This window comes from Dipodomys spectabilis, unplaced genomic scaffold, assembly GCF_019054845.1.
Source record: "Dipodomys spectabilis isolate Male_0828 unplaced genomic scaffold, ASM1905484v1 ptg000125l, whole genome shotgun sequence".
NCBI classification, from domain to species: Eukaryota; Metazoa; Chordata; class Mammalia; order Rodentia; family Heteromyidae; genus Dipodomys; species Dipodomys spectabilis.
Genome location: NW_024870802.1, coordinates 15,046,895 through 15,059,627, shown reverse-complemented (window position 1 = coordinate 15,059,627; position 12,733 = coordinate 15,046,895). Strand labels below are relative to the sequence as shown.

General features: G+C 48.6%; 1 protein-coding gene across 1 annotated transcript in view; it reads right to left on the bottom strand.

The window, feature by feature from the left end:
- Positions 1-467: 467 nt before the first annotated feature.
- The window catches only part of Crtac1 (cartilage acidic protein 1), a 140,405-nt gene continuing 128,139 nt past the window's right edge, over positions 468-12,733 (bottom strand). Inside the window, exons 12-15 of the mRNA XM_042689375.1 lie at positions 4,072-4,217; positions 3,348-3,390; positions 1,023-1,166; positions 468-596 (exon numbers count right to left, since the gene is read on the bottom strand). Of these exons, the coding sequence (XP_042545309.1) occupies positions 478-596; positions 1,023-1,166; positions 3,348-3,390; positions 4,072-4,217 (452 nt within the window). The 3' untranslated portion in view covers positions 468-477. The remainder of the gene's footprint in view (positions 597-1,022; positions 1,167-3,347; positions 3,391-4,071; positions 4,218-12,733) is intronic.

Below are 12,733 nucleotides of genomic sequence, written 5' to 3'. Positions count from 1 at the left end.
AGGCTTTTTTTTTTTTTTTTTTAAACCACAGGAAGTCAGGGTGCACAAAGCAGCAACAGCATTGAGGTCAAACCAGCAGGCACCATGATACATGACTGAATCAACCAAGCAAGCAACCACCTGGAAGCCATCTTTGTGAAGGGCAAAATAAGATACAGAAGCTCCGATACAGAAAAGATGGGGCTCGCTTGGTTTTTCTGAAGGAATGAGGAAGGTTGGGTGGGGTTCAGGACAGACTTTGCTTTTCTGTTTTCTCAGAAAACATGCAAAGAAGGGCTTCGTAAAACAACTATGGTTGGATCAGTATCTCTCAAACGTCCCTTTTCAAAGATGGCCACCCCTGCTGTCCATTCAGAGGAAGCACACAGCAGAATCTACTGGGCATGGAGAGAAATAGGCAGCAGGAGAGAGATTTAGTTTTCCACAAAGGTTGTTAGTTTTGTTTCGTTTCGTTTTTTTTTCCTTTATTGATGGGGTTTAAAGTGCATATAACTGAAGGCAAAGTCCAAGGCCTAGAGAAAGATATGAGGCCCGAGAAAGAGGCTCAGAGATTCTAAAGGCAGTCGAAGAATACCCACCTAAAAAGGCTACTTGAGCTGCAAAAAGAAGAGGGCAGGGACATAGAGAAAGGGGTGATGAAGGGGGTGGGATGGGAGTGGAGGGAGGAGTTTGGGAGAAAGAAGACAAGGACCAGTCAGAAATTCAGCCAAAGGTGACTCTTAGGTGCTAGTTTATAGTGCAGCTATGAAAACGTGGGCCGACCTCCAGGTAGAAACACTGTTTTAGGAGATATGAGAGTCATGATAGCCTTGGGCCAGGGCACAGCCCCCTAGGGCCCTGTGCTTGGTGGAGGTAGTGATGGGACTTCCCCCGGCTGCTGTGCTAGTTTTCACTGGAGATACAAAAGGAATCTGTGCAAACTCTCTCCATCCAGGAAATTCAGAGGCCAAGGATCCTACCCAGAATTCCTGAAGGGCAACTTCCCTTTGCTACCCTATGGAGGCTAGGGGAGCCCCACTCACCCACACAGGCTGTTCCATCTTCATTGGGCTCATAGCCCCGATTGCACCTCTTGTTTGTCCGGCACCTGTAGCTTCCATAGGTGTTGACACACACAGGCTTGTCTCGAGGGCACACGAAAGGGAACTGGATGCATTCATTGGTGTCTGAAAGGTAAGAGAAGCCACTTAACCAGGGAGGTGTGAGCTGTGGGTCCTAGCTTAGGCTCTGTCTGCCCATCCACTCACTCACTGTGGACATGTCTTCTCCTTTGGCCTCCATTTCCTCACCTTAGTCTCCTTGGCTGCCCTCTATATTTAACTTTTCTGTTTCAGGAGGAGGGGACAGTTATTGGACTAGTCCTGGGACTTCTCTTCCATCTCCCACTTTCCCTAGGTGATCTTTTCATATGTGGATGATTGCACATTTCCTGTCTCAGCCATAACCTCTCCTCTGGGCAAAGCTACATGATCTAATCACCAACAAGCTACTTGGCACCTGGATGTCTAATACACGCCTTAAACTTCTTATGTCCAAAATGGCACCCTAGATTTCCCTTAGCCCTTAAACTTCTGCCCACTACATCCATCTTCCCCAGCTACTTCGATATTACCACTAGCTATTCAGTTGTGCCAGTAGAAATCAGAGTGGCTCCCAAATCCTCCCTTTCCTCACGCTGTGTACAGTCAGTCCCACAGCAGAGCCTGTCTGTTCTGCCCCAGCACTCACCTCTCATCTGTCCATCTTTCTTACTCCTCTGCCACCATCTTATTCCCAGGCCCTACCACCTCTTGCCTGGATTTATTTCTTCAGCAGCTGCTTTACTAGCCTCCCGGCCTCCACGCTTCCCTCCAATTCAGTCTGCAATTCAGCAGCCAGAGTGATCTTTTAACCATGTAAATCACATCAGGTCACTCTCCTGCTCAGCTTCCAAGGGTCTTAAGAACAAAAATCTAGAGACTTAGAGTAACCTCAAGCTCCTCATTGGCCTGGCCCTCTGCATCATCTCAGTGTAGCGGCTACATGCCAGCCCCTCACATAGCCTCCGGCTTTCTGCTGTTGCTCTTCCCTCTGCCAGGAAAGCGATCCCCTCAGTTCTTCTGGAGCTGAAGTTTTCTTGCTAATCCTTGGGGTTTCTGCCTAGAGATTCCCTCCCTGGAAGCCCTCCGGAACAGTCTCCAGAGAGTACCTTGCTTATCAGGTTGTTAAACTGTCTTGCCTCGATGAGTGGTCCCATGTGTGGGGGTTTTCTTCCATCAGAATGGATACCTGTCATGGTAGGTACTTGGCTACATTCCCAAGCCCAGCAGTATGCTTGGTGCCATGTAGGGGGCATATCAATGCTTGCTGGATGAGGAGGGGTTGGGTTGACGGTCTGGAAGGGCCCTTCCAGAATATGCCTGTACTGTTTTTAGCACAGGGCCATGGTGGGGACACAGAAAATGTGGCGGGGGGGGGGGCTACCCTTGGCTTTTGTACTTCTTCATTTTCTGAGTGAAGCCCTCCCCAGGAACAGTGCCTCTCTGCTCTGTACCTGTCCAAGTTCTTATCACCGCCAACTTAGACCATGCTGTCTCTAGGCTACCTTCTCAGACCTTCCCTAGACTGGTTTGGTGACTCTATTTGTGCTCCCCAGCTGCTGCCCTCCCTCATTCCAGCCCTGATCCCAAGTGTGGTCCTTGTTCTTCATTTGTGGGCCTCTCCACTGCCCGTAGGCTCCAAGGGGGCTGAGACTGGTTTCTTCCTTCTAAGGAAAGAGTAATTCTTGGCCTGGCTCCACTGCTGGCTACTGGGATAAAGGATGTTGGGTTGGAAGTCTCTGGATACTGAGATCCTAGGCTGCCACTTCCCATTACAGGTCATTGGGAAACTTTTGGAAGTTCATGGAACCCTCACACAGCTACCACTTGGAAGCACCTTGCCCAATACCGCACCAGCCTGTAATCTTCTATCTCTCCATGACCATTCTCTGCTCCCTGTTTTTCCCCAATGTACCTAGCAATACTCTCAGCAATGTCTAGCCTTGCCAGCCAGCCTCCCTTGCTGGCTGATCCTCTGGAAGGCAATGACATGTGGCTGTTTCACCTCTGCCAGGGTGACACTTAACTACCATGATCTTCAACATCCACATGGTGGTGTGTCTCCTCCTCAGGTTTGTTCTCTTGATATTCTTGGTGCCAAGTTGGTTGGCTGATCATTAATATTACTCCCTCCTCAGTGGTCATCTTGGCCAACTGGGGTCCGACAGAACCTTCCTCTCCTTCCTTTCGTTTCCCTCCCTCCCTTGTCTATGCCCTGGATCTTGTTCCAGGTCAGGATGACACACCCTGGGGCCTGCAGGCACTCACCCATGCAATGGCCATTTTCCTGCTGGGAGAATCCTTGGCCACACTGTAAGTTGGGCAGAAGCAGAGACACTGGTGAGTTGAGAAGGTCCCATCTCAGATCCCTTCCTAGTCAGAGCCAAGAGCAGTTGTCACTCTGACCTCAGTTCAAGGAACCTGGAGAAGCCTCTCTCTTTTCAGACCCTTGCCTTGCACTGAGAATGGGAGGGCTGGCTGGGATGGAGAGAACAAGAATGGGTGTGACTCAAACTCTGGCTCATTTTCCTGCCTATGGGATCCATGTACCTGAGCTGGAGCAGAGACTGGCCCAGAGCTGCTCCTCTGAGTCCCTTTCCCCAAGACCCCACACTTAGGGCATATGAGGCCTCCCTAGAGACTTAGAAAGAACCAGGAGTCCAGGGGTCAGTTTTCAACCCTGCTCATATCTGGCTGTGTAGCTTCAGCTGGCCTTGGATTTTCTCTCTTGACCTCTGTTTTTCTCCTTTGTAAAATGGGTGGAAAGACATGTTCCCTGGCAAATCTCTGGGATTTCTATGAGAAGCAGAATGGATAGGGTGGGCAGGGAGGGGGAGCAGTTATATCAACTACAAATAGAGGGATCATTGTGAAGCCTGCCTTTTGCTGAGACAATTTCCATTACTGGCCTCTGCCAAGTCTACAGATTAGCCTGTGGGGGTGGTGGGTGATGCTTGTTTTTCTGACAACGAGGCCAGATGCCTTGACCCACCTCCAGTGGGGCTGAGTCCTGAGGTTTGTCCTCCTCCCGGGGGTAGAGGATCTCCAGAACTGAGTTCATTTCTTTGCTGGCCACGCTGCGGCTCACCATCTTGCCATCTGGCCACGTCACCTCCACACTGCTGGCTTCATCCCTTCCTGGGGGAGGACGGAGAGAGGTCAGGAGCAGAAAGAGAAGGATGTTAGAGTATCAGCACCAAGGTGTTTACTCATTGAATAAAAACACTAATTCACCAAAGGAGGATACTCTTAGGAGAGGAACACAAAGGCTTAATGGTAGGTGCATCTGATCAGATAAAATAATATCTATTGAAATGAACTCCAGGAAATAGAAACGAGTTTTTTTTTTTCTTTTTTGCTGGTTTTTTTTTTTTTTTTGTCTTGTTTGTTCAAGGGGCAAAGGGTGTATAGAAATGGAGGGGCAGGTGGGCGCTGGTGGCTCATGCCTGTAATCCTAGCTACTCAGGAGGCTGAGATCTGAGGATCTCGCTTCAAAGCCAGCCTGGGCAGCAAAGACCATGAGACTCCTATCTCCAATAAACCACCAGAAAACCGGAAGTGGTGCTATAGCTCAAGTGGTAGAGCGCTCGCCTTGAGCTGAAGAGCTGAGGGACAGCACCCAGGCACAGAGTTCAAGCCCCACGACCAACCAAAAAAAAAAAAAAAAAAAAATGGAGGGACAAAGGGTGAACAAATGTAGCAGCGGTACTCACTAGATACTGTTGAAAATGAACTATACAACTTGTGTGGGGGGACGGGAGGGAAAAACTAGGAGAAAGCAAGGGAAGGGGTGACATTAACCAAGAAGAAATGTATGTTTTACCTGACTAATGTAACCTTAATCCCTCTGTGTATCACCTTTATAATAACAATTTTAAAAGGTAGAGAAATAAAGTGGGGAAAAAAAACTCTAATTCATGGAGCACTCTTCTAAGGGCTAGGGAAATGAATGAGACAGAGTTGAAGTTGCTCTTCCTCAGAGCAAATCTGATCCATGGGATGTTTTGAGGAGCGAAGCCAATCCCCAGCAAGGCAGAGGCTTTCATTATATCCTGTCACTCTAGTGTCGCTGGCCAGGTGTGGCTGTTGAGTGACTTGGGACTAGAGTGACTCAGGAGCTGAATTTGAATTTTTTAAAATTTCACCAGATTTGCATTTAGCCATGCCCTGGCTAGTGCCTACTGCATTGGCTTGCACCACTGTAGAACTTAACATTTTATCCAACAGACCAAGTGGTGTGAGACTGAATTTGGGATGGAAGGCTTGATTGTTATGTTGGCAAATTTTGGAAGTCTGGGGTTCAAATGATGGCTCTACAGTTTACCTGGAATGTTGGAAAGGATACGGTGGGGAGCAGATGGCTAGGAGACATGGGGCCAACTTGTTGTGTACTCCTGGCTGCGCCTCTTATATTTCTGTTGATGGAACTCTGGTAGGGACCTGATCCTCTGTTGTCCCTGCTCTCCTGGGGCTTCCTATCTCCATGTGGGAGACTCTCCCCCTCCATGACAAACCAGCCAATCATGTCAGATATTGATAAGATCCATGAGGAAAACAGAAATAGAACAATAGGGTAGAGCCCCAGAGGATGCCTTGGGGACCTTTTTGTTCAGTGGTCACTGATGACCTCTTGGGGAGGAATCCCTTGAGCTAAGCTCTAAAGACCTGGAAAAGATAGGTAGAAGGTGCTCCAGAAAGACCAGTCTGCAGAGTACAAAAGGTAACAGTGAAGCTCATGCAGCACTCGTGGTGAATCTATTTGCACACATCATCCCCAGAGCAACACACTACATACATCACTGGCAGAAAGCAGGTTGGAAAGATTTGTCAGGTGTTTAGGCATTGTCAAAGGCTGCCAGGCTCTTGCATAAGGAAGCAGGCGGGTCCCTGTGGCTAGGTCAGGCTAACAGGGATGGAAGGAGGGCTGTGCTCAGCCTACACAGGACTCCAGCTTCCTCCTGATCACCTACCAGTGCAGACTAGAGGTGGGCATAGCGCTGGGGTGGGGCGGGGGTGCACAGGGTCTTGGAGCCTCCCTCAAATCCATGTGCTCTCCCAAACATTTATTCCTAGGTGAATAAAATATCACATCGCCCACTATTTTTTTTCCCTGATATATATATGTAGATACTGTTAGAAAACAAATTACACTTTCAAATGCTATTGAATTCATAATGGTCTTGGTTATTACTATCCACCAATAGATTTGACAATGATAGCTACTGTGGGGGTGGAGGGCAGTCTGTGAAATGTTGGTGTGCAAAAAGGGTTCATGCATACTTCAGCAAAAGGGATTTGGGGCCATAGGGGAACACTGAGGAGAATTCAATGTAGACATCCACAGTGGGGCAAGGGCCAGCACCGCAGCCTGTGGAAGGAAAGGTGCCCGTGCATCATTCTCCCCGGTCCCGGATGCCAGCTAAGAGCTTGCCACAGTTCCCAGCTTCCTGTCCTCCCTGTGCTTGATTTCCTTTTATTCTTCCCCTTGGCCTCTTACTGGGACATTCCAGTGCTGCTGCTGCTGAGCAGGGAGTTCATGAGGGAGGACCAGGTCGAGCAGGCCAGCCCTCAGAGTCAGCGAGGTCTGCTCATGGGAGGGGAATGGAGGGAAGCTTCCTTAGTGTCCTCAAAGACTCTCTCCTCCCACATCCAGCCTTCCCGGTTCTGAGTTTTTCTTTATCAAGCTGGAGGGACATCTTCAGGCCTTATCCTCCACTCCCTCTGCCTCAGGGAGGGAGGGGAATGGGGTTGGGGAGTGCTAACTGTAGGCATTTCCCTGTTTTGAAGTAGAGTGTGTGTACATGAGTGTGTGTATGTGTGGGCACGGGGGCTGTCCCTTAACCAGGATGGATTATAGGTGTGAGCCACCAGTGCCTGGCTGAAGAAGAATCTTGAAATGCAAGGGATTTGGCGTTTTTTAAGGGTAAACAGTGCTCCAATCAAGAGGCATATATAAAAAGCAAACGTTTTCTGTTAAAAAAAAAAAAGGAGACAAAGGGGGAAAAAAGCAAATGTTTCTCACCTAAGCCAACAGAACAGCTTCATGAATACATTCTGCAGGCTGACTGAAGCCACAAATAACTCCAAAGAGTTGCCGAATGTTCACAGGCTGCCGCAGATTTACAGCCTGCTCTGGGCTGTGCCCTCCCTCCCTCCAGATCTAGGTAGTGAGTGAGCCTGGGAAGCCACAAGAAGACCCCGCCTTCAATGCTCATTATTCTTCTGGCCTGCCCATCCTTGCTGGTCTCTATTTCTTCATCTGAAGCTGCAGGCACTGGCCCACAGCTCCAGTGCCCTGGGACAGGAGCACTGCCCCGCTCCACTCGCTGGTCACCATCCTCACTCTTAGGTATCAAGCCAAAGGGCTTCCCTTGGTAGAATGGTGGACACTGACAATACACCCCAATCTCTAATAAGTGCTTTATGTGTTAATACAAAGGATCCTCACAATACCCCAGAGGGAGGGGCTAGTTCTGTAATATCCATATTCCAGATGGGAACATTGAGGCCTGAAGAGAATTGTCCAGGCATTCGGCAAAGGTCTGTGTGACCCCAGAGCCTGTATCTGCTGCACCCTTATTAGACTGCTCACCCTATCTCCACACCCAGCAGCTACCCAAGCATTTTGCAGAGATCTAGGATTCAGCAGTGAAAGAGAAAGACCCAGGTTTCATTCTGGAGGAAATGAATCTCATGGGCGCCATGGATATATAATGAACTGGAAGGTGTAGCAGTCACACTGGTACTTGGTGAGAGAGGCTGGCCATTTCACTTGGGTGTTGCAGGAAGGATAAGAGACAGCTTCAGGAAGGAGGGAGCCATCCAGGCAGAAGAAACAGCTGGAGTAGAAGTGAAGAAGTTTGAGAGGGCATGTTGTATTTGAAGATGGAGACATTCAAAGTGTGGAAAGCAAAGGGTGAAGGACAGGATTCTTGGGAGAGACTTTGGAGGCTTGTGAGGTGGGCATTTCATGCCCATTCTCTAGATGTGAACACTAAGGCTTGCTGAGGTAAAGTGACTTGCAGATGTCTAAGCTAATCTGGAACCTATGCTCCTATCCTAGGCAGGCTGATCCCGTTTCCCTAGGCTACTAGAGAGACTTCTCCAATGTTGAAGTTGCACAACTGAGACACTCTGAACTCCCCCACTTTGGGCTCCCCCAGCTAGGCCTGTGTACAGGGGAGGGGCCTGAAGAAGAAGGCCCATTCAATAGTAGAGACACAGGTCAGGAGGAGCAGGGAGTTGCCTTTGGCTTTTAAAGGACAAAGGCCAAGGAGAACTGTGCTTTTCACAAGAATTACCAGCAAAACAGATGGCGAGAATATAGTTGGTGGAATATTTTTGCACTTTAATAAAGCAATTTTTATGTGGGCCACTGAATTTTCCTCCCCTAAATGAGTGCCAGCCGGCTTGGAGGCAGCTCTGAGTCACAGTAAACAATTAGCTGAAAGGAAGAGGTGTGGGGAGTCAAGGGGGGGTACATTGTCAATGCCAGGGGTGGGCAGCCTGAGTGGGTGACCCCAGTGGTGGCCAGCAGGGCCAAGTGGATTCATGGCGCTTGTTTGTATTTGCTGGGTTTCGTGGTGAGCTGGCTCAGCCCATTGCCATGGTGGGAGATGGAGAGCCAGGGTGGGAGACTTGCAGGGGCAGCTCTGTGGGGGCTGGGGGCAGGCATCCAACACTGCTAGAAGCAGAGAACCTTATTTATGAAGCTGGCAGGTGGTCTGTACCCAGGAGGGGCACGAACAGGCCAGGGCAGCTGCAGAGGAACTGCAGAACGTGACCAGGGACTCCCCTGAGCAGGAGCAGGTCTGCTGTGAAGGGAGCATTATGCACAGTGGAATGGGCTCCTGGGAGGCCTGGAGGACAAAGCTAGGCCAAGGTTCTGAGTTTTTATTATGGTACAGTGCAGCCAGGCTCCAGGGAGGGAGGTGGGGAGTGTGGGAGGGAGGGGGGGTCTAGGTCCTCTGGAGTTGCTCACACAGGTCTAGCAAAGGCCTGAGACATTCGGAGAGGCACCTGCCAGCAGGTGGTGAGTGCAACCCTGAGCCTGATGCCAGACCTATGGGGGAAGAAAGGGCTGAGAAGGTAGTGGATGTGCTCACAGCCCAGTCCAGCAGGAGACAGCTGGGAGGGAGGACAGATATGGATGCTCAGAGGTGAGCTGGAGCATCCTGCATGCTGACAAGAGAGGGCTTCCTGCAGCCTTTTCCTCTCAGATATGGCCTCTGGGCCCAGCCTCAGCCCACTCTCCTTGCAGCCACACAAAGCTCCAAGGCAGGCCTCTTCTCTCAGACTCATATTTTGAACTGCCCCTTTCTCACCTCAGACTTCTCAGAACTGGAAACAATCTGGCTGTCCATCAACAGGGGACTTGGGAAATAAATTATGAATGCTACCACACAGTGAAATACTTTGTGAGACTTGGAGTGATGGCCAGGATGTATTGTTAAGAGAAGGAAAATGGCAAGTTATCAGAATGGGTGAAAGAATATCAGTACAGGGGCATGAACTCCAGGCTTGTACTCTCGCTTGGCATTTTTGCTCACACCAGGTGCTCTACCACTTGAGACATACCTCTGCTTCAGCTTTTTGCTGATTAATTGGAAGTAAGAGTCTTGAGGATTTGTCTGCCTGAGCTGGGTTTGAACCTTAATTCACAGATCTGAGCCTCCTGAGTAGCTAAGGATTATAGACGTGAGCCACCAATGTCCAACATTTTTGTTTTTTAAAAAAATCCCAAGTAGTATAAACTTATGTGTGTATTTGTATATATGTATACATATATATTGCATGTGATAACAGCATATCAAATGCACAGACAGAACTGTGGAAGGCCAACCTGGACCTTGTATTTGAACAGTTACCCATCCTCTCCCTCCCTTTCCTAGCCTTCCACCCCTTTGTCTTTTCTTCATAGTACTTGATGTCATCTTAGCATTTTATATTTTCACCTATTTAGTATGTTCATTGTTTATTCCATGTTTTTCTTCCTCCTCCTCGAATACAAGAGTACTCAGGGCCAGGCTCTTTGTCAAGTTATTCCTGGGCACAGGAAGAGAAGTATTGGGGGAGGGTGAGTGGGGAAATGTTTATTTTTTACTTAATATTCCAGACACAATGGTGAGATTGTGGGTGATTTTTTTCTTCCTTTTTATGATTTGCTGTACCATCTAATTTTCCTATCAATATGCATTGTTCTCACAATCAGGAGAAGCGGTTGAAAAGGCTTCTAACAATGAGTGTCAACATGGCTCCTGCAGGGTTCCTGGTTTAGGGATGCTGCCCCTCTAGCAAGCAATGCTGCCTTTGGCTTCCTGGCTCTGGAGACACCCCTCTGTTCACCTTGCCCTGGGAGACCTCAGACAGCTTGGCCTGGCGCTGGTTTCTAGGCTTGGCTCTCAGCCTTTGTACTGAACACTCCCACCTCCGAGTCTTGTCTACGGCAGTCTGGCTCCCGAATAGTCTCAGTCGCCGGCCCTGCCTTCCAAATTCCCCTTTCCTACTTCTGTATCTGCTCTTACTTCCTTGAGAAAGCTACCCAGAGTAGAGCTAATTTCTCTTGCTCCGTCCTCTCAGTGCTTCTGGCTGGTGTGGCAGTATGTCCACATGCCTTGCATGATAGTTCCTGGGTCCACCTTTCCTTCTACTGCGCTGTGGTGGGTCTGGAGGGTATGTCTCTGCCTCTCCCATGTTCCCCAGGCCCTGCTTCTGTCTCTCTTCCTTTCTTCGGTCTTCCCCAATACCTGGCCTTCCCCACCAGCTTCCTTTCTTCCTGCTCCACTACTGCGTTCCTTCAGCAGTCAGGAAGGCCTCATTGCACCTGCCCACCTGCCTTGCGGAATCCCAGGCTGTTGGTCCTGCCCAGCTGTTCAGGAGAATCACTGCTGTTCTCACCTGACACCCACAGGCCTCTCTTTGAGAGCAGTCTTCCTCCAAATGCCCTTCTGAGGGGAGCTATGACAAAAGAGGATCCTGGCGGGGCACTCCTTGGATAGTTTGAGCTAGAGTTTAAACCAAGAATAAATCCCATGGCCTTGCAAAATGGCAAGAGCTGTCACCAGAGCTCCAGCCAGGTGAACATCTGAGTGAAGGAGCACCCTGGATCATTCCAAGTGACCCAGCCAGGCTGCCCAGTTGAGGAAGTAGTTCTGTTGGCAGGGGAAGGTTCTGGATAGAAGGATCCAGAAGAGCACATAATGCACACCACTAAATAGCCCAGGCAGCCCAGGGGATGTGGGACAAACAACTTGAACTACTGTCTAGGTCTCACCACTGATTTTCTCTGCAAGCCTCAATTTCCTTTTCTGTCCAATGGTGTAGAGTGTGATATCCAGCCTGACATCTGGATGAGCATGCTACCTATAGACCCTGAGAGCCACCTTGGTTCTTGGATGGCCTCCCTTGGGTCTCTGGTAACTGAGGGGAGGTGGATCTCTAAGAAGAAAGACCAGCTGAAAGAGCAGCTATTGGGGAGGTGTTAGGATTGGTGTTGTAGCAAATCAGGAACTCAGACTACAGTGGCCACAGCTCTCCGTACCTTCTGTAGGTGTAATCCGAGGCAATTTACATCACTCAAGCATCAGTGTCCTGACATGGCCTGTGAAGTGTGGATTATATCTAATTCATAGTTATAGTAAAAATGGATAGAATATCATCTATGCAAAGCACTTACCCGGGCCTGGCACTTATTAAATGCTCTATAAATACTTTTTACTGCTATTTTGTAAGAAGACTGTATTTAAAAGCTTCTGTACCTTTAGGGCCAGCATGGGCAGTGGCTGTCTGAGGAGGAATAGCTGTCCCAAACTCAGGCCAACCCTCTAGGTATAAGAGCTTTAGAACATGCTCATATAACAAGGCCCTGGGTCCCTTAAATACTTATTGCTGCCTTTTCAGAATACACAATTACTGTGTGTTCCCAATAAAATTTAGAACACACACACACACACACACACACACACACATATGGGAGAAAATAAAAACCACCCCCTTGAGCAGGCCTGGGTTTGAATCCCAGCATTGCTATCTAGCTACCATGTGACTCTAGGCATGGCTCATTCATCAAGCCTGATCTTTACTTTTCCTACTTGTAAAATGGAGATGATAATGCCTATCTCAGGGTAGTCATGAGGACCAATGAAATAACAAGAATAAAAATGCCCAGCACTGGGAGTGGTTCGAGTGATCAAGAGCCTGCTTAATACTAAGTATGACGCCCTGAGTTCAAATCGTAGTGCTGCCAAAAGAATTGCCAGCACTGTGCCCATAGTAATGAGTTCACACTTACTTTAATTTCTTCGTTTTATTTCTAGGCACATATAATGTGTGCATAATATTAACACCACTATAGGTTTATTAATTGGAGCACATATGCCTAATCTTTTTATATTAAAATCATATCACTTCATGACGTGCTAACATATGGGAAGGTATCTGGCGTGAAGTGAGGAATGGTCAATTCAATTGCTTTCTGAACTTTTGTGTTTTAGTAATGAGACTTCTGACTTCCTGTCCTCATGCTTCTGAGACTTTTTTTCCTATTAGAACTCTATGAACTAGGTATAATCCACACTTCACAGGTCATGTCAGGACACAGAGGCCCTGGGGCAGGGACTCCTACAAGCCAGGGTATGGAATCCTAGCCAGTTTTT